Raw genomic sequence first — 22,607 nt, forward strand, 5'->3', positions numbered from 1 at the left:
GAAACACTTGCTATAGCTGTTCTGGTCCTTCACTAGAAAGCTTTTCTGGCAGAGCAACTACCTCAAATAGTGTGGGTAAAGGAGCCATAAAGTCACACAGAAATAGTTATGTTAGTAAAGCCTGGTATAAAAATAGATACAACTGTGCCAGAAGAACACAGCTTTACTCAGCTTAACCTAGCTAAATTGGGACAGGAGGGAGGCAAGAATTTACTTCCAGGAGGGGAAAAAATCCACCACCAACAAATCCTCTTTCTCTGACCTACCCACATAGCTGGAGACTCTGCTAAAGTGGCCATACTGGCATAAGTATAGTGGAAAAGGCCCTTCTGGAGCAGAAATATTTTTAGAGACACTTTTAGAGAAGCAAGAGTAAATAAACATGATGCATAAGATCAACAACCATGTCACAGTTGAACATCTTTTAGTAGAAAGAAACAGAACGTATGGCTGCAAGAGATTTTGAGCGGTCACCTAATCTGTCCTGGAAGAGCAGCCAAGCATCAACCACTCCTGGTAAATGGTAACTGCCTACCTATCCAGTGACAGAGATTCTGGCTGAAATACTGTGTTTATACTCTGCTGCTTACCCACTCCTTCAATGATCACTTATTGTTCTTAAAATTCTTAAAAGTAGGAAACAGATATCGATACCTAAACGCTAACCCATACAAGGACAGAAGTTTATGCTAAAATAGCATATGCGATAGAGGTACAGAAAGACATGCAGCCTAGCAATAATCCACCCACTGTTTATCAGTGAAGACACAGCTTCGGCCACCTCTGCACTCTGCAGAGCAGACAAAGAAACAAATCAGCACCTTGCATAAGGATGACACTCTTCCCTCTGCCCCCTTCCCAAAAGGGTTTAAGAGATCAGAGGATCAACTTATGATAGAAAAGAAAAAATAAGAGTAAAACACTGAGCAAATGGAGCATCTTGAAAGTATAGGAGAAAGAGAAGCCTTGATGCAAGCAGAGAGCAGGAACTGATAGAAGAGGTCATGTGGCTGTGCAGAATGGGAGCTCTCAGTACAGGGAAGGGGAGCTGGGAGGCACACGCAATCCCAACATCAGATGGCAAAAATGCAGAAGACTACTGGGGTACATAAAGCATTGTCTCGGAAAGCCGTTGTCGAGGAAAGAGGAAAGACCTCTGAACATTGTTGGTTAGAAGAAAGATTGGGGGGGGGGGGGTGTATATTATGGGGTGGGAGATGGCATAACCATGCACCATGGACACGGTGTAAATCTGAGGAAAGAGGAGGAGTTACAGAGAGCCCCTAATGTTGAGGTAGCAGACAGAGATCCTGGTTCCTTGCTGAAACCCTGAGATATGCAGCCTGCAAAAGCTGCCAGGAGTGCACCTCCTAAATACATGGCAAGTGAGAGAAAGGAGTTCTGACCATTAACAGGGAAGTGAGGGCATTTAAAACAGCTTGAAGAGCAATGAGGAATAATATTTATCTCTGAAAATATTAGCACATAGAAAAGGGAACATTTTTATTATCTCCTCATCTTTCTGTAACAGATTTTCAGGAGGAACAAAATGTACCCATAGCGTCATTGTTGTTAAAAACTTTGGCTGGAATAACGAGCAAGAACCTTATTTTCTTCTGCTTTTCCTTTGACGCTTCACAGAGCTCTCCTACTACAAAGTTAAGTATACATGAATGTTTGCCATGGCAAAAATAATAACCACAGTTAATGACTTTGGCTTGTCTTTGTAAAGCAGTGGCACACAATATTTTAATATTAAAATGTCTTAATGTTAATGTTTATTTGAAAATTTTGAACAAGCTAGGTACTAAAAAAGGCTGTACCACTGGACAGCTCTTACACTATCATTAAGTCATTTAAAATTTCACACCCCCAGGCACAGTTTCACAGACACGAGAAACTATCCTAGGCTGGTTCTGTTGCTGGGGAAAAAAGCTCCCTCTTCATTTAGGCAGAAGAGATCGAGCAGAACATTAATAGGCATAAGCAGCTCAGTATACTGCAGCCATCTGAAAAGGAATAGGAGGCTGGTGGAGTGGGAAGAAAAAAACCCTAGGCATCCTGAGCTGCTTATCAATAAGATCAAAGATTCTTAGATACGGGGTTAAAGCCCATCACATAAATCCACAAGGTGGCTTTGGTGTGTCATCTAACTGCTCATCAAAAAAATAGCTCTTACAAAAAAGGGAAGTCCTCCCTTCCTCCTCTTTTCTCCATTTGTTCTCATGATCCTGTCTGATGCTTCTCCTTTATCTGGCTAAGCCAAATCACTCTAGGGTTACAGAAACATTGCTGACAGCAGAAAGGAACACAGCACGTGTCCAGAGCTGAGCAACACCACCACCACTTTTTAGCTAAATTAAATTGGCTAAGATGTGCTATCAAACCACACTCAGGATATTGGGTTTGGGTTGTTTTTTTTTAAACATTCAGCAAGCATTTTAACAGATACACAGCTTACTGTCGTCATAACAACAGAATTAATCACATTTGTGCAGCTATGACTGCATAACCATGTCATTCACCAGCATTTGAGATCAACAAATCCTTATGCATTGCTATATTCTTACACAAGCTTGGACAAATTATGTTTTGCCTTTACTATCTCACATTCATTGATAGATATACAGCTTAAGTGGTATTGTCTTTTGAGATAGTTACTGTAAAAAACCCAAACATTAATACTTACAGTTCCAGGCCTTGTGAAGTCAATGCTATGTGCTACACTTTGTCTCATCTGATTGCTAAACAAGCGAACACAAACACTTTGAAGATACTCTGGTGTGATCTAAAAATTAGGAAACATAAGGAGAGCACAGGATTACACAAAACTTATACTTTCTACCAGACAAGTGTTTCTATACCAAAGCTTGGATTTTTTGTTTTAAAGAGAGCAAGAAATCATACACCCGAGACTCATCGATGCAAGCACGAGGTATATACTGCAACTACAGTTCTGTTCAGAAATTAAGAAAACTGTAAACTCTTTTCATCTGGGAACAGTTATGCTATTCACAAGACTAATGCTAAACACTTTCAGAGAGTCTAGAAGAAAAATGGAGTTTGTCACACCCGTGTTTGCACACAGATTTTCCTCGAAAGGTAAGTTCTCCAGCAGTACGTATGAATCAGTTTTGTGCTTTAGACTTAAGCAATGACATGCTGATGTTGTCTAGCTAAAGTGCAGAACATGCACACTCTCTTGTATGGCAGAGAGAATAAATATGAATGATACAGTACAGAACTTTGCATTTCAATGCAAAACATCTCACTGGGTTTAGGTTTTTTGTTTTGGGAAATCTACATCACAGTAGAACTGCCAAATTTCTTAAGTTATTAGCTTCCCCAGAACAAAGGTGAGAGGACTGTGATTATAGAAACAGGAATAGGGACACTTCTGATATTCTCAGACCTATAGCAAGACAATAAAACCCTTTAAATTCAAAATGCTGTAACTTGAACATGACTTTGTTCAGTACCCAAGTCCACTTTGGATTCAGAAATGACAGAAACCAAGATTCATAACGAAAGAGCACCCTCAGCTGGACACAGTTGGGAAGGATCAAATGACTGTGCAGAACAAGGCTTACAAGGAAATTAAACAAGAATCCGCAACAGAAGATATCTAGTGCCTGGTTCCTCCACCACAGAACGTAAGAGGATATCACCTTGGAGAGCACTGACGTGTGAAATGGGACGCAGCAAAAGAATGACTCTGTGTTTCTTATTGTTATCGAAGCTCATGTGCACAGATACCTTTCCTCATCTGCTGCAAAGCAAAATCCAAACCTACAGGCAAATCCTTCCCTGCAGTAATGATGTGAGCAGACAGTGATCCCAGATGCAAAGTAACAAACTACAAGACATTCACACTGACAGGAGGAAGGTACATACTGACTTATCAGCAGGCAGCACAGGAACCCCTAGGTCGTTCTCCCTGCTAACAATTCACAGCTCCATTAAAAGTATCTAGAGGCTGCTAACATCTGCCATAAGAATAATCTGCAGGATATACAGAAGTTACAGTGCAGAGGCATGGTCGCAGAGAAGAGGGCACAAAAGATGAAGCTTAAAATCATCTTTGTATAAAAAAATACCCATAAGAAAGTTGTTCACTGTGTGAAATGGGCGACGTGTGTGACTGGAGAAGGTACATCTCATTCACTCTTACCCTAGTTCCCTTTACCAATTAAATTAACAAGTTCAGCTTAGCAGAACAAAAAGCAAAGCTTTTCGTCCCCAAAATTTTGGATTAGAAGATTGTTTCCACCACAGTGTAACTTAAAACAGACCTGGCAGCAGTTTTAAATATACAACAACCTCTGATGGGCTGGATTGCAGTCAATAGTCACGGTAATGCCCTCTAACCACTGCTGATGCCAAAATTCAAAAGGGGACTCTCACAAGAGATCTGATATATCTTGTGAGATGATAGGTTGGATCGGAAGAATCTCTTATCCCAAGTGCTGTGTTTCATTAGTAAAGAGACACAGTACTTACAGAAATGCTCATAACTACGACGTTTAATTCACGTTTTAGTGGCATTCTCTCTCCATTTTCTTGGGGGTGGGGGAAGCAAATATACATCTGAGTCATCTCTTACCATCTTGCCATTGACTGTGGCCTCCAAGGAATCCACCAGTTCTGCAGTGACGCCAATAAGATTATGGTAGTCTGCTTGCATTTTGTTAAATCGTTTCAGGTAGGTCATGGTCCTGTGCTCAGATTCCACTAACTGTTGATGAAGATGTTGCAACATTTCTGTCAAGAGAGTAATAAAAAAGAAATAACATCACCTTTTCAATCAAAAGGACAAAAGAACCCACAAGCATTTTTACTGCTCTGAAGGGACAACTTCAACTGCTGCTGTGGAATTACTTTTATCCAAGGGGTGGAATTTCACTGAAAGGACAATTCCACACTACTAGTGTGATTTCATTTCATCGCAACAGCTACAAGTATTTATTTTGCTTTAATTGCCCAAAGAACCAATTGCTTCACAGTTACAGCAGCAAGTTAGGCAGTAAACATCACTGAATACATTTGTGAAGAGGATACTGTTTTAAAGGTCTGTTAATACAGGAAGTTCCATGCTATCAGAGACAAAACAAGGCTGCGGGAGTCGAATCGGGAGAACATATAACAAAATGCAGCTCCGACTTGGTTAACTGAACTTGCTACCTTCAGATGAGATTCATGCACTATTTTCCACATTCGCTAAAGTAACATCGGGTAGAAAACAGTATCACACAGAGCAACTGGAAAAGTCAAGCTGCCACTTCAAAGATAAAACAACAGAACAGGAAAATTACAGTACCCAGAGATTCCTGCCAGTGTCTGTTAAATTACACTGTAAGGCTGGGTGTTTTCTCCAGTTAATTTATAGAAATAGACCACTGAAACAGGTTATGTAGTGCTTTACTTATTTTAAAGTAAATACTAAGTGTTCTATCTTTCAAGAAAAATGGTACAATTCGCAGAGAAAAAAAGCCCCAACATTCAAGTTATCCAGTTCCTCATCTGCTATTAAAATATTCACTGAACTCTTCAAAGTTGCAGGGAATTCTCTACTTCATTCTCTACTTCTACACAAAATTTTTCAGGTGATTCCATCAGTTACTGCTTGATGGTAAACTGTATTAGTTACTTTTAGTACCTTCAGTTTCTGAAAATAACTCCAATTTTTCTTTTATTTCTGTCTGAATTTAAAAAAAATTTGCACTCCTGCTACATTTTGTTCCTTTGGGTCCAATTACTTTAAAGATGAAAGAAGCAAACTAAGCACCAAAAACCGTATCCTCCATCCCAGTCTCAGACCTAGCCAAATTAGCATTCTACATGGAAGTCGGGCACAGGATCTGGAGCTGCATACTGCAGTGCACATCTTCATGACTGGACAAAACTATGAAGGGAAGCACAATAATTCTATTGTTACTGCTGAACCCTATGTTTTAAATTAGTTTGCCGAGAATCCAGTATTGGTCTAGTGCTGTGAAAATGGCATTGTGCCCATCTGCAAACAGACTGAATATTTACCTTAGGACTTACTGTTAAATAACAGGCAGAAATCAGCTTGACTACAGAGTTTCAGACAGAAGTCAGAAATCTGGAGGTTGGACTAGATGATCTCCACAGGTCCCTTCTAACCCTGACCATTCTGTGAAGTAGCATTCATTGTCACAGATTTCAAAAAAATTTGGATGAGAGTGTTCCAAACAGGTCAATATGACACAGTTTAGGTCCAAACAGACCCAGAGGGAAGAAAAACAAAGTAAGTAGATAAGATGCAAAATTGGAAACCAGAAAAGCTAGTTCCTATTCCTGGATTTGAACAGACTTAGCCGACAATCTTTGAGGAAACCTTAACGCTCTTTCATGATTCACGGTCTCTTTCCATAAAAATGTAGATTGTATGTTCTTGTAACACATAAGCCTTGGGAAATATAACTTATGTAAGTAGAAATCTTCTGGATCTTCATTAGGAGAATCCTAAGCAGTACAAAATTTCACCACTCTGTGTTAGGCTCTGTATTTAAAAAAAGCTCAGCATACACAACTGGTCTGGCTGAGCACTAAGGTAATACCTTGCAGCTATGATAAACAAGCTCTGGAGAATTTAAGTGGAGTTATTTAAAAACTGTCCTTTGCCATTTGCTCCCCTGCTCTCTGAACTCAGGCATGAGCCTCTGCTGTCCCACAGCCGCTGGCACAGGGGTGGTAATCTACAGCAGAGGGAAAAAATGGAGAGTGAAAGTGCTGTATTAGCACCACGGCTTATCTGGTAGAGCCTTCACAAGTCGTCTTCTCCAACGGCGATCTAGATATATTGCAGGTAGCAATGTATGAATCATGCACAAATATCTGCCAAACAGCTTCCAACAAATGGCTTCAAAAAGCAATAACGTGTGGACATAAGAGATGCAAAACTGCCACAAAAATACTATTCAAATAGAAGTGTTTGTAAAGTTTTCATTACAAGTGAAAAAGATCAAAGTCATTAGGTAGCTCTATGAATTCAGATGTTAGAAATTGTTTTAAAAACTTGTCACGTCTTACAGATTTTTAGAGTTTTTGAAATAGGCTGCTTTCATCTCATTTATATGAAAAGCAGTAGGTGGCAGAACAGCTTATTTTTACTTTCAGAAAATTTAGCAAAATCATCTTTTTAATGGGATTTTTTTTAGAGAAAATGTGCATTAATAGACTTCAGCTATAAACTGTCAGTCTAAAATAAAGCATGGAATACAGAAAGGTACATTTTAATCTGTATTTTTTCAAAATTTATGAGTAAAGGAAAAAAACCCAAGACAGTTATTTTACTTTCACAGCCTTCTCTCCTTTAAGAATGGCTGCTTTCTGGGAATTATTCATGAATCACAGCATTCTGCACCTGCAAAATTTGTGAGTGACACCTGATATCAAACTGCAAATCAAGCCACCTTTATGATATTTTTCTTATACTTTCTAGAAAGAAGCCTAAACTTTTGTGAAATAACAATAGAAGCCACAGATTGTGTTCAAATCCAGCAAAATGCACTTTAAAAAACCAAACACTAGAACAGCTCCCACTAACATTAAGTAATCTTGCTGGGAGCACCAAAATTTTACAGTTCTTTAAGCTGTTAAAACCATCTCAACTGCAATCAATTCATCAACTTAAGAATTAGAAGAGTTAAAATAGCTCCCAAAGACAATCCAAATTATTCTTCCTTGATAATAATCATTCAACTTTGAGTTTATTTTTATTGCACATCCATCACTGCTACCTACCACAGCTTTAATATGAGACAGCTCCAAAACAAGAATATTTTTCTGAACTAATAAAGATTCTGAGAGCAACCATTGCACAAAACTCACCACTTTTCAGCACTTTATTCTTTTTGCCTAGACGAGCAAATTGGAATACATTTTTATTTAACTGTCATACATCCACTGGAAATTTCTGAATCAAATGTATCTAGAGCATGACTTTCACTCAAAGGAAAGTTGGAAACACCAAGTCATGAAACCTAAACCTTCTCATAATTTGCTTGCTTTTCACAGACCAGTGGCAAAAATTTCCAGTGATGAAAATGTATCTTCCAACTACAAATCAGCAGGAAAAACTACATAACCAAAACTCAATACAGCTCAGGAATACTGTCTTGGCAACTAAGAATCTGAGTCCAATTTACTCCTTGCCTGTTAAATCCAGGGATTATCAATTATGAACACTGGTCTTTACTGAGAAAAGAGAGTCAAAGAGAAGAACCAACGAAGTCTTGACATATCTTGCATTTTTTATATCGCTATCTTCTCACACATAAGTAATTTTACTAAAAATGGAAAACTATTTCATCAACTTTCTTATACCAAGATGGCAGGAAGCTTTCATCATCGACACGCAGTTGACCAAAGTACAGACAGCTGTTGGAAGAGCTGGTCCTGAACTGGCCCATTCTCCCTTTGCATTCCTCTCATGTCCCCATAACCAATAACAGCATTCGTGCAGACAGATCAGGGAACTACCAGTCCAGGTAAAAAATAATATTTAGTTGCTTGTTTAAAATGTTAAATCATTCCCACCTGAATCAGGATAGGAGAGAAGGAAAGAGTGCCTCTGAGAGGCAGTTCACATTTAAGTCACCTTGCAGCAGCAATCAAACTGCATCCATAATAGCAAGCAGAGAGTAACACAACACATTTGGCTTCTCTCTTTCCCTCTCCCAGACACAACTTCCAACAGTGACAAATGCTTTCTACATATGATAAGCTTACAGAGGAGGGGAGGGGGGCGGGGGGGAAGCTCTGGACCTAATACCTACCAAAACCATTATTTATCTGTGGAAGAAAAGAAGGAAAAATAAAGGACAGAGGACTAACCTCCTAGTTTAGGAAGATACAGCATACAGTAAAGCTTGTGACTCTGCCAAATGATGATGTTGGCATGAGGCAACACCTGAACTACTGCATGTTTCTACCAGTATTCTTGCCTGCTTTCTCATGTATGTAATTGTCATGTGGTTTTAATGTTTTTCACTCTAGTTCCTATGAGCAAGGCGCTACATAATATATGCACATAATTCCACACTAAGCTTTTCTCTCTAAGTGACAGATTGGTCATTATCGTTTATGACTACTTACCTAGACCTCAAACGTGTTTCCTGAACTTGTGCTTGCTCTCTTTGTCTCTCTAATCTCAGCCCACCCTCACATACCTTGCTAGAAGCATCAGCTCTGGCCAGGTCAAAATCCTTCATAACGTGCAGCAGAACTCTCAGCAGATGAGTTGGAGGTACCAAGAGCTGCTGTCAGACACCAGGGCTCCTTTGGTGACACCAAAACCTTGCTCTTAGACAAGGCAGTAGTTGCCTTGTCTCCTTCTTGCTTACCTCATTTCCATAAAAATTACTATCCACATTTTAAACTGACATCTTTCCACATTAATAGTCATTCAGACTACAGCAAATCTTGACAGGCAGGTAGGTCACACTTGACCTTCTTTTGTGCAGCAGCCTGACACGCTTCCTCCACTCTCCCCTTTCCCAAAATGGTGGAAGAGTGACTGTGAACTCATCCACAGATTTGTGATGAGGCAGTGAAAGGGACAGTAGCTGAACACGCTTCCAAATACTTCATTCTCTCCATTCCTGTTAGCACAGAGGACACACAAAAGGTCTGAAGCTCTTTGTGCAAGATGCCAACCATTCTGCAATTCTTCTCTTTCCAGTCAAACTGAAAACATGAGAGAGCTGTAAGTTAAGCAGAACTGCCACGCAGATGCCTTTAAAAGTCATACAGGTATTAAAGTTTTTTAGAAAATGGGTAAAAAGCCAGACTGGAGCAGGTTAATCAGGAAAGGTAAACACACTAAACTCTCCAGGACACCCTCAAGAGCATATGTACCACCCCATCCAAACTTGAAGTGCTTCAGTATGTCAGACCAATGATTGTCAACTATTTACACAACGCTGTTTTCAGACTCTTTGCCACACTGGTCTTCATTCATGTGTTGCCTATTAATTTTCTTTGCGTTTCTCCTTCACTGATAAAGTAAATATTCTCCAACAGCGAGTATGTACTGTGGACACATGTGATCTGAACAGCATACTGCAAAAATAACGTCTCAGATCCAAAACTTCCACATGAGACAGGCCTCAAGTAACCTTTATGAAAAATCCAAACTGACTCAACCTCCAAGGCACGTAACAGATCTACAAATCAAGGCTGACTCACATGCGTTCAAAACCATGACAGTCCCTATACTTGTACAAAGCACAGAACCTGTCCAAATAAAAAAAGAATCAGGCCCCAAATAATTCAGGGCCGATCACGTAGTTATTTTTTTTTAATAAGAGTATGGGATTCTTGCCTTCAGGAAAGTCCACCACCAAGAAAAAGAGTAACTTCTGGAAAATAAAAAACCACAAAGATCTTTCTATTATTCAATGAAAGTTGAATGCAACACAAAGCACAAAATAACAAAGAAAATACCTGGCACTCACAGTAGGAGATGAGCCTAACTTTCTCTTTAATTCAATCTATAAATAGTAAGTCCTCAGTGTAAAATTACAGATTAAAATATCTTGAGAGGAAAAGTCATTTTAGGAACCCAGCGGGCTCATACAAATCCCTACCAATAAAATGAACACAGAAAGTCAAGGGAAAAAATGAATGCAAGGGAGTTGGGAACCTAGGTTCTATTTATGGAACTGATTTTTAAGAGGTACATATTTCAAGTACCATCATCATCTAATGGGATTAAGTGCTGAAATTATTATTTTTTAAAGGACCCCAAGGCACTTAAGTGCGTATGAATAGCCTACCTAAAAATGCAACACATCAGAGAGTCAAATTAACATGTTCTTATTCGGGAGATACCAATATGTAGCAATTTAGTAGTTTAAACAGGATGAGTGAATAGGAACAAAATCAACTTTGTTGATCAGAAAGTCATCAGAACAACTGAATGAGATTGGAAATCTGGAAGACGCAGATAGGCATAAGCAGGTATGGGTATGGGAGAGGAATCTGTGGAAACTTACTTTCATCACAACTGAAAATGGAGAGCTGGTATGCACTTTGTACAGATTTCTCTACTTGTTTTTACCATGTTTCCGGACAGAACAGACTTAAAATACGAATCCTACTACTAGGCCTCCTCCCATTTCTAGTACATACCTATGCTCAACCCTACTGACCTCAAGCAGTCTAGCAATAACTATCACCAAGACAGGGGTCTGGACTTCAACGGACTTTTTGCCATGCATCACTAGTTTCACCGTCATTGCAGGTATACTGTCCGCTACTATTATAGTCCCTAATAATCTTACAGAATATCCTTGCCACATCTCAGCATTTACCTTTGTTGCACTGTCCATTCTCCTTCTGTTGTACAAGTGGAAGCAGTTCAGGAAAATGTGCATCCTTTCAATACGTGTTTGTTCCAGAGGGACATAATGAGAAACTCAACCAACTGGCAAACCCAACCCAGACAAATATTCCTACTGTCCCAGGTAATAGCCAATGATGCTCCACAGGAGAGCACGAATAAATGAATCAATAATAAATACATTAAAGACTCGTAAGTGCACAATGTACAATGTTGCATGGAGACTTGAGACTTTTTGCTGAACTTTAAAGACATTAGATCTAGCCCTGAAGTATAAGATACAGTAACTCCAGTCTAAATGTATTAACACCAAAATCAAAAGTCAATCAACACACAAATATGCAAGTCTTTTAGGGCAAGTGATGTTTTATACCTAAGAAATATTCAGGGCTCAATTAGGATCCAGTTCATTACTCCATAAAGAGGAATAAGCAGAGAGAAGATTTTCTTCAACCGTCCTATGTGAGACTCCCACACAAACATCCGTAAAATGGGAGTGAAAGCAGTGTTTTGATCACTGCTCCCCATCCTGGCAAACAGGCAGGAATGGAACAGAAGGAATATAATTTCTGGCTCATCATTCAATACCACCACAACAGCATACTTCTTCAGAAAAAAGTAAAATATAGTGGGAGAAGGACTTTTAACTTCTGTTTAAAAAAAAAAAAAAAAAAAAAAAAAAAAGCAGGGTCCAGTTCAGTTCTCTATACCTTGCCTTTAACTGTACTGACAAAAATGGAGAAGATAATTTGTCATATAGCTAGTTAGTCTGCAGATTAGGTCTGACAACACAGCTTAAACAATATTGTTAGAAAACCAATACAGTCTGAATAACAAGCCATTTAGTAAAACAATAATTTCTGGAACTCTTAAAAGCCCTGGAACACTTTCAGGTAGTCCCTGAAATGGCTAATTGAAAAGACTAACAACTTTACAAATACTAAGACAGAAGTCAAGTACAGGAAACCCCAAGGCACCGACCTGACCTTATATATGGAAGCCAAGAATGGTCATACAATAAACATGGAGCTTCATATGCATCTATACATTGTCTTTACATAACTTTTTCCAAAAGTGTTTTGAATGTGGAACATAAACAATGTTTCCTATCATAAAAAAACTGAACTGCAACGTTACTGCAATTGTGCGATAAATCTTAGCAGCACACTCTTCCAATAAATTATACTGCCTCTTCATAGTAATTCTAATTATCTTCAAAGTGTTTTCTCAAAAGGATACAAATAAAGTGAGAAGCCGGGGAGTCCATCTGGCTTTGAGAGTCAGAGACAGGAACCTTTCCAATCTTGTCCTTAAATCCAATGTCCAAGAATCCTTGAAAAGAAAAACAAATGATGACAGCTGTTCACCAAATATGTACACTCTGCTGAAAGCACCCTTTAGATCACAGCAACCTTCCACTAGTAAACAAGGCAGCCAGCATTGTACTGAAAAGATTTTCCCTTCACTGTAGTGAATGCATTTGCTAGGTACCCATAAAAGTGTACAGAAATTAGAAGAGAGTTCAGTGTTATTCCTAGACAAGAGTTCTAACAACAAAATGTAGCTTGCATTTCAAGTTTAAAACTATCATATACTGTTGGTGTCTCGTATGCACATGCAACAACTACACCTAAATTAGAAGTACCTTTAAGATATAAGCAACTTGAGAAAAATATAAGATTAATATGAATTTTAAATTTATTAAATACAATTTGAAATGAATAATCTTCCATTGCTCAGTTTTCAAAAAGTAATTACTGTAGTCATCTTTCACTCCTAACAAGATCTGGAAATTGTAAATTTTGTCAGTAATTATTGCAAGTGTCGTGGCATGACATCAATAATCAGGGTACAACATTTCTGAAATAAGAATTTGGAGAGAAACAACTGATGTATGAAAAATAGACCAACACATCAGCCACAAACTGGAATGCTGTCTTCTGCCTGACGTAGCGTCTCATGAGCTCAAGAAAATAAAAGTTAAGGAAAAAAGCCAAACTATACCAAAGAATTCACTGAATACTCATTCCTTCTATCTCAAACCTTTGGTTAAGCTAGTTTTCTGTTTGATGAAAAGCTAGCCAACAGATGAAAAAGCAGTATCTTCCAACAAGTAGCAGGAACTTCCCAAATTTACTGCTGTATACGTCTATGTTGCAAGCTGTTCTCACAGCTCAGATTTGCCCTTATTTCACCATGCTGGAGAGCATACAGAATTTACTTGCTGCATTTACCAATTCAGTATCCAGACAGCGGTGCACCACAGCACGCTGTATATTACCAAAGGAACCATGTCTCCTACAGAGAGGAGTGTATATTATTTTTCAAGATCTATTACACAAACAGACAGGAACTCCAGCTATATAAAACATCAGACGCCTGAGAAAAAAAAATATGCCGTAAGAACACTGCTTAGTAGACTAGTGACTCACTTGCTGTTCTTTCTCAAACGTAAAACAATCTGTGTTTCAAGACTAACATAGAATGAGCTGTACAATTCCCACAAGAAAATATGCGTGACTGTGTACTAAGAGCTTGGACATTGGGTTACTATGAATAAACCTGAGGAACTCCTCTTAGAGAAGGCATCAAAAAAAAAAAAAAGCTGCCAAGTATAATTGAAAGAGAGTAGTGATATCCCATCTCTGTGGTCAACCAGAACATCTCATTATTTATAGCTAGTCCCAAAGGAAAATGGCAGTATATGCCTTTTTTTGGTGTTAAACTGGAGCTCCTTATCAGCTGGTACATCTAAAGTCAGCCCTAGGGCAAGTATCACTTGAGCTTTGATATCAAAAAGCATGCAGCAGCAATGCAGGCTAAAGATACCTCCTCCCACCACAATAACTGCCCACAGCTTCTTAGATAAACCAGCTCAACTGTCCATGTGGCAGGATGGTTAAGAATTTCATGCATATAACCCTGCAAAATATTATATATATATATTTTTTTTTACAAATTATATATATATATTTTACAAATTTGTGTACACATGTGCACGTACGTGGGAGCTGTATACATACACATTCACAGACAATAAAGCAGATCAGTACCTTGATCCACTCCAACAGCAACCACATAACCAGCCATTTCCAGAACAAACAAGAAGTTAAGGTACAGTTTTGCACTGCAGGAACAAGCTGTCAGCTGGTGAAATGGTGGCTGTACCTTCCCCATAGGTATTGCCACCAATATTTTGCAACATCAAACCACAGCTCTGGACATCATCTCCTAACCATCTATCTCCACATTGCCCAGAAAGCAGTCAATGTAGGGCAATTACCCCTTCATCAATAGAATAACTGTAGACATCATCACATTGAAAGCGCACCTGCAAGTGAGTTCTATTTTGAAGTTCAAGCACACTAACTTTTACATTCTCTTCTCACCTTGCACGTCCAAGCCTAAGAACTGAACTCTAAAACAGCCATTCAAAGGCAAAAGCTAAAACATACTTAACAAAAATTAACTGGGAAAAATGCCCGTGGCAAGAGTCACCAAACCACTAAGAACAGCTATGCTCTACATCAATGCTCTTCCAGCATTTTTTTTTTACTCTGTTATTGATAGCACTCTCACAACCCTTCCTCCATTAAATATTGTTCTTTCATGATTGTATAGTTTCTGTTAAAGGAAACAATAAAAGCAATTGGCAATCTACACATCATTCAATGTCTATCACCACATGAGAAAAATCACCATAAATACCATGTCTGCAAAATAGATACTTACCTGGAAAAGTTCTTTAAATGAAGGATGTACCATGGGGTTTGGAACAAAAGGCAAAGCATAGAAGGGAAGAAACTCTGTAGTCTGGCTCAGCGCAGCTCCTTTTGTTTCTAGGTATGCCTTAAAATGAGTAATCCTTTCCTCAAGTTCAGCTTTGTCCTAGGAAATAAAGCAGCATATTTATTTAGAAAACTACCACTCTGAATGCACTGTAAAGATGTCAAATATAAGCTGAGACCTAAATACATTAAGTTTGAAAACCCAGAAGGTTTGTTATCTAAAAAGCAACATTTATTTAACAAGAGAGCATTGTATCCTGTTTTCACCGCTCAAAACAGAAAATTTAAACCAATGTTGTTATTTCTGTCATCCAGCTCCAACAAAAGAAGAGAAGGACAATTGCTTTTTGAATGTAAATTATTCCTGCCCACTTCAGGCTAGATTTCTAAAGCAGAGTGCCATTTCCACACTCAAGGCAGAGAGTAAAGACCTACTTTAGACATACTTTATTTCAATGATAAGTGCAGAACCATAAAATCCACTCACACAGCACCAGGAAGGTGGGAAGGGGAGCTGGCATCCAGAACAGACCAAAAGCTCCTTAGAGCCTGGAAAACAAACTGAAGGCATCAAAATACTCCTATAGCAGCTGACAGGTGTAAGGCAAGAGCTATTAAGCCCTGGCTGATTTGGCTGACTCCAGGCTACTTAAATGCCTCTTCATCGTACAAGTCCCAGGTAACAGATTTTATTTTATGACAGCTTGGAATTGTTTTCAATATGATATACTGAGCTGGTCAAGACTCAGCTTCCCCATTTTATCAGAAATGTTTATATTTCAACACACAGCTTCAGTCCAAACTGGAAGCAAAATAAGTGTTTCAAGACTCTCCTCTAGACTACAGTTAGAGGTGTGAAAGTATCAGCATGCTGGTGTTTTCCAAATTAAAATATTTCAGGAGCTCCAAGATAAGGACACCCCCAAGTTCCATCTCTGTACTTCACAATACAAGGGGTCTGGTTCAATTAAAATGCAGACTGTGATCCAAAAACTGGATACATATTCTGGGAATTCTTCTTACTAAATATTCCATCCTCATACACACTAAAGGCAAATAAATGAAGTAAACCAAACAAAAGCAATTTGAAGCTTCACCTCTGAACTAAACTTACAGGCTTTCCCATAGAGTGTTTTAAGAGGTAGGTGGCAAAGTGGACATGAAGATAGAACTCCAACTTCTGAGCAACCGGATCATTGTCCCGGACTGAAGATGAAATATGCTCCTCCCAGAGCTGGAAGAAAACTTCCTGCTCACCATTTTCAAATGCTGTAAGCAGATCTTTCTGCAAAGGGGAAAAACACAGAGTGAAAAATCAAACACAGAAAAGCTACATTTTCTCAACAGTGGGTTAATGAATGGAGAATTCAAGTACCATCTGAAGACTTTGAATTAAAAGTTTTATGCAAAATCTCTCACCATTCCATGACCACCTAAATATTCTTTTTCTACCTATCTTTATTATCTTTAAGAACCCGAATCAACCATCAATACAAGAATTAAAGCCCAAATTTTCAAGCATGTCGATCTAGGGACCCACCTTTACCATAAGGGAAAAATAAATGCCTATGGTGTGTGAAAATCAGTCTTATCAAAGTATGGCAAGCTAAAAGCCTAAGTGTGAACCAAAACTACTGTCTCAGGTTCAAAAGGACTGGAGTTCTGCAAAAAAACCAACCAAACAAACCTGAAGGTTCTTGCACTGAAAAAAGATTGCTAGCAGACTTCTTCAAATAATCAAGAATCTGTTCAGACAGTTCAGATGATCTCACTATTGTAATAATTCACACGGTGGTCAGTGGCCTTTAACTGTTTTTAGTATTACTCAAAGTAAATGTAAACAATGCATTACCTGAATAGGCAAAGCCTTTGAATCTCTTGAGGAAACACTTGCTGGTTTAGGTAGTGGCTTCCCTTTTATTTTACATTCCTTTGTAAATACTTTCACCGTTTCTTCAAATTCAGCAAAATCCAAATACTACACGACAAAAAAATACAGGAGCAACATTTTTTTAGATTATTAATGATTTAATGAGTGACCCATGAATTGCCAAAGTCCTTTCAAGTTTCCCTGTATCAGGGTCCATAAACGCCAAAGACTGCACAGCAACAAACCAAGAACCAGTACCTCCTGCAGTAGGAAACTACTGCCCAACATTGCCACAGAGGACAAGAATTATTTGCTTTCTTCACTGTTAACATAATAGTAGTATAGCAACGATTAAGTACTTAACATTAAGTACTTAATCTTTTATAATTTGGTTTCTGAGATCCATAAAAAAAAATTAAGTTGCATATGATTCTGCCATTTAGTACACTCTTTAGGCAGGAAGTAACTGTCCACGCTTGCAACAGCCTGGTGAAAGCTGGGCACAGTGACAGCTGACTGCTGCTCCTGATCACCTCTCTGCAGCACTGGCATCTGTGGAACACTTCGGTACATTGGGTCACGCAAGCACACAAGGCAGATGGGTTAGGTTGCTGGTTTGGTGTTCACTGAGGGCCCTAAACTAAGCTACCAATACCATGTCAATCAAAGGAATAAGGCAGTAACAAACAGCAGAGATCGCAGTTTGTGTTCTTGTTCCACATTACAAGTATCGCATTTTAGCCAATTTATCCAGAAGGCTGAAGCACAGACTACTGGAGAGGAACCTATCCTTGAAAGTTTATCTCTCATTGTCTTTTTCACAGAACTGTTTCACACTTTAGAATACGTTCTGATTACCTCTTATGGGCAATGTGGGTAGACAACTGCTTACCTGAAAAATCCTGCTTAGGCCATGGAAATAAGTGGTCTCAGGATTTCAGCCTGGGCTTTAGCAGGTCTAGGGGTTTTATATGCCTCTGTGATTTTATACACGCATGGAATTAAGTGACAGCTAAGCAATGTTTTAAAGATCTCACTATTATCACAGGTTAGACCTGAGCCCCAAAGCTGCCTGTGGATCTAATCAACTTAACTTTACCTTTAACAAAAGCCTCATTTGCAACGAACAATAGACAATTCTAGATTGATTTGATGTTTGACTGCTGGCATTTCACAGACATTGAGCACTTTGAATTTACAGAGCAAAACAGGAGTCAATATGATTTCTGGGTGTAGCAAACACTTGCCCAGTTAAATAACTCCAGAATTTAGACCACAGTTACAATACCTGGCTCTGAATACAAATATGAAATTTTGCCTTGCTCATTTCAACCAAAAAAAAAAAAAAAGGAAAAAAAAAAAAAGAGAAAAAACCAACCTCTCTCACTAGTCCGAGTAACTCAGCTTCATAAGCTAGAACGTCACCCATTGCTAAGCATTACTGCTACGTCTCATCGTTGACAAACCTAGGAAATTGTAAAGAAGGGGGGTGTTAACAGTTCACACAGCCCTGAGCAGCCCAGCCACCCACAGCTCATCAGCCATCTCATCTCCAAAGCAACCGCATGAAGAAGATACCCCAACTCGTAAGGGACCTCCAAAGAAGTTCCGAAGCCGGTCCTCACCGACCCGACCCGCTGTTCTCGCCAGGCCGCGGGGCGGTCTCACAGCGGCCCGCGGGTTCGGCCCACGCACCCCCACCCCTGGCCGGAGCGCCGCGGCCGCCCCCTCAAGGCCGAGAACACGCAGCCCTGCCGTCACCTGAGCCAACCAGTGGACGGAGGCGACGGAGGGGACGCGGAATACAAACAAACCCCGAGTGCCACCGGCGTCGGCGCGGCCTACCTGCCCCGCGCCACCGCCTCCTGTCGCCGTGGCAACCGCGGCATCACTCCGCGCCACGCCCCCTCCCGCTGCACATGATCCCTCTCAGCCAATCCCAGGCTGGGAATGGCGAGTCACGTGACGGGGGTGGTGTCACCGGGCCTGCGGACAGAGCCCCCTGGAGGGAGGGGGTGGAACTGCAGCTTCCCCCGGTCGCCGTAAAGAATCGCGTTTTGCCGGTTCCCGCTATGGCTGTTATTCCCTCTCTGCTTAAAACAGCCCCTGGCCAAGGCCGCCTCCTCCAGCTACCTCACAGCTCGGAAAGTTCCGTTGAAAAATATGTTGGGCAAAACCAGGCAGGGCCTTGCCGAGACTCAGCACCGCGCGACGAGCCCAAATCGCAGCCCCAGCACAGGCGGGGTGAGGGACCCCGAGGGACCCCGGGACCGACCCCGCGGGTCGTGTGTGTATGGCTGCGGCAGGCACGTGCCTGACCTGGCCTTACCTCATGGAAGCGTGACCAAAACAAACTGGAGGATTGGCCACGCCCCTTATCGAGGCTTTGTCCCATTTTTAATTAACAGTGGTGTTAACGAACCTCTTGCCACTAACACCAAGTTTTCCATCAAGCATTTGCTAGGCACAGGAGAACGATGTTATACCACCAGTGATGTCCTGCCCAGGGCTTTGGTCTCACCCTGAGCAGCTGCGTTTCCCACCGTGGACGCCTAAGATGACCCATGTTCTCCACACATCCCACAAACAGACGCAGCACGGCACCATCTTTCTTCCTTTAAAAGGCTCCGAAAGTGGGCAGCAGAAACTGAATGCAGAGCTTTGCATCTGCTCCTCCCCTCCCCCCCCGGATTTTGACTCTTAATACCCTCACAAAACCCAAAAGTTAGTCTCACCAGCCAGCTCAGAGGCACTCCTCTCCCTCAAGACCATTTCTGAGCCAAACCTCAACTTTCTAACACCAGCATGGGTGAATACGGTCCAGGGTACAGCCTTCCCTTGGGTTGTGATCTGAGGGTGTTCTTATGCGATTTAAAAAAAAAATATATATATATTTAAGGAACAGGGGAAAAAATATTACCCGTGCCACATCTAAAATTATCAACTTGGTAGGTGAAATGTTTGGAAAGAGCGAGGTGATGGGAAGCAGAGTTACGACAGATGGTGAGCAGGCACTAGTGCTCCATCCATAACCCGTGGGAATTACTTCACCACTGCTCCATGGCCAGCCTGCAGTGGGATGGTATTTGAGAATAAAATACTGAGACAGTCTGCTGCACTTTGGGAAAGGAAAGCAAAATGTGAAATATCTTTGTGCAGGGCAGATGCGGCCTTGACAAATCTATGCTCCCTCCCCTGCCTTGCTTCAAATTATGGTTGTCCCAGTAAGGGACAAAGCAATGGTTTGAGCCAGGGTTGTGCCAAACTGCCCAGTTTTTACTTACTTGCGTTTCACGTGATGGATGAAAAGATGCCAGGAACTGGTCACTTTATCCATCACCTCTGTCTGTACCAGAGGCCCTTGAAAACTTCTCATTCCCCAACTCAGTGTGCTTGGGAGACATTCTCAGCTAAAGAAATCCTACTAAGGAAGGAGCTTCTCCAAGAAATCAGGAGAAACCTCATCAGTTTTCTTCAGGTTCCATCCTTCCCCCAGTGCTCCCAGCAAGCACATAACAACAGGTGAGGGCAAAGGGACAGAAGAGCAGATTCCTGAAACCCCAGGGAGGACCCCACCGGTCTCAGTGAATTGCAGAAAAGTCTGCAGGGCACTGCGGTTTGCACCATGGTGCACCGCCATGTGTTGTTGGAAGACAATACAAACCTGGAATGGTCAGTGGGGTGGTGTAGTACCTGTCAGTGTATCCTGCTGCAAGCCAGAAGGACCCAGGTGGAGGAGGCTGGCTGCTTCTCCGGGGTTGTGAGCAGAAAGGGAACATGTTGGCTGAATGTGTGCAGAAGAGCCCCAGGGTGAATAATCTAGCAATGCCAAAATCAGGCGTCAGGTTTCCTTATGAAGGAATTAGTCAGGACGGTGGGCAGCATTTGTTCTGGAAGGGAAAATGAGCATCCAACACCTTGAGCAACACCTGCTTTTGCCATCTTCCCTTGAGCAAGTGCATTGCTATAGCAAACCTCAGCTGCAGTCACAGGGACATCCTCTCCTGCTCAAGCGTTCTAGATACTATCTGCTTTGCCATATCCCTGGATTTATTTGTATTGAGAATTGCAGATGGTGCAAAAACATCCGGACCATGGCAAAATCACAGCAGCTCAAAGGACTGCTGTGCTTCCAGAGTTTGGCACTGCATCACTGTTCAAAGATAAAGATAGGTATGCCCCCTTCTACTTATTTTAAACAGCAGATGCTGTGTGCTGCAGAGAATTGTTTGCAGCCCTATGGCTTCTTAGAAGATGATGACAGTCTGGAGTTTGGATCACAGATATTCCTCGGAAACACACTTCAAGTCTTAGAAAGCACTCAGCAGTGCCTAGAAAGCAGTCTGTAATTTCTAGAAAGCAATGGGGAATCGATAGAAAGCACTGGGAAATTTCCAGGAAGTGCTCTGCAGTCTCTAGAAAATATTTGGATACTTCTAGAAAAGACTCAGTGATTCCTAGAAAGCACCTGAAAATGCCTAGAAACCACAGGGAAAGACCTAGAGAGCACTGTGAAAGCTGGCTGAAATTCTTAGGAAGCACATCAAACCCTTCAGAAAGCACCTTGGAATTCCGGTCTAATCCCTACAAAGCGTTCTGCAATTCCTAGAAAGAACAAGGATATTCCTGGAAAGCACAACGAAATTCCCAGAGAATAAGGGAAAATTCTCAGAGTTCAATCTGAATGCCTAGATAGTTGTGAGAGATTCCTAGAAAACCCGTTGAAAATTCACAGAAAGCCCAATGAAATTTCTAGAAAGCACACGAACATTTTTATAGAGCACCAGGAAATTCCTAGGAATCGACAGGAAATTTCTATTCTAACCATTAGGATGTGTTCTCATTGCTCACCAGGGGTGTGACAATTAGCATGAAATTGACTTTGTAGTTACTGTGAGCACTGGTAAGTGGTCAGGTAGGTATGTTATTTCTGGATTTTCTGATTTGTATACTAAATACTGAAGTTATATGTATATAAACAAACATAACAAACACTAAACTTCTATACTTAATAATACAAATAGTAGATATGCTCTGCATATGTATAGAGTATGTCTATAGCCAGAGGTTTCCTTTTTCTGCTGCATGCACTTCTACAGACATCTCACAATAGCAAACCGTGAATATTCATATCGAGTTTTACCATGCTGGAGCCTGTCAGGCATTTTCCCTGTCCCCAGCAGGAGGAAGGACTGGGTCCCTTGGCCATTTATCACCTGCTTGTGCAGCCTTCTGGGCTCCTTCTTGCTCCAGCTGAAGGACGGTGACAGGGCTGTGAACTCCTCCTTCTGTCTCTCTCACTTTTTAAAGGAGTAAAAGACACTCTTAGAGAGTGGTTCCAAGGTTTTGGAGCAGACCAGTGACAGCTGCCCTCCTTTGTAAAGGTAGCTGCAATGTCCTGTCTTCCCTCTCTCCTGCTTTGTTTTGGTGGCAATCAGACATTGCCTGTGGGGAGAGAGGGATTATACTGATTTCCTGTCTTCAGGATGATGGGCATCCAGCTGGCTTTCTCCTCTGAGCAGCCAAACAGGACTGACATTGTGGGCAGGATGATGGGAAAGGCTGCGTGGGATTTGGG

At 40.8% G+C, this 22,607-nt stretch overlaps 1 protein-coding gene across 1 annotated transcript in view; it reads right to left on the bottom strand.

Moving 5' to 3' along the window:
- The window catches only part of ARMC9 (armadillo repeat containing 9), a gene marked incomplete at its 5' end in the record, with an annotated part of 68,063 nt that extends 49,605 nt beyond the window's left edge, over positions 1–18,458 (bottom strand). Inside the window, 8 exon segments of the mRNA XM_082487443.1 lie at positions 2,690–2,788; positions 4,604–4,761; positions 11,343–11,367; positions 12,611–12,703; positions 15,104–15,259; positions 16,274–16,444; positions 17,012–17,137; positions 18,408–18,458. Of these exon segments, the coding sequence (XP_082343569.1) occupies positions 2,690–2,788; positions 4,604–4,761; positions 11,343–11,367; positions 12,611–12,703; positions 15,104–15,259; positions 16,274–16,444; positions 17,012–17,137; positions 18,408–18,458 (879 nt within the window).
- Between the last annotated feature and the right edge of the window lie 4,149 nt (positions 18,459–22,607).

This window comes from Vanellus vanellus (genome assembly GCF_965231255.1).
Source record: "Vanellus vanellus genome assembly, chromosome: 8".
Classification (NCBI taxonomy): Eukaryota; Metazoa; Chordata; class Aves; order Charadriiformes; family Charadriidae; genus Vanellus; species Vanellus vanellus.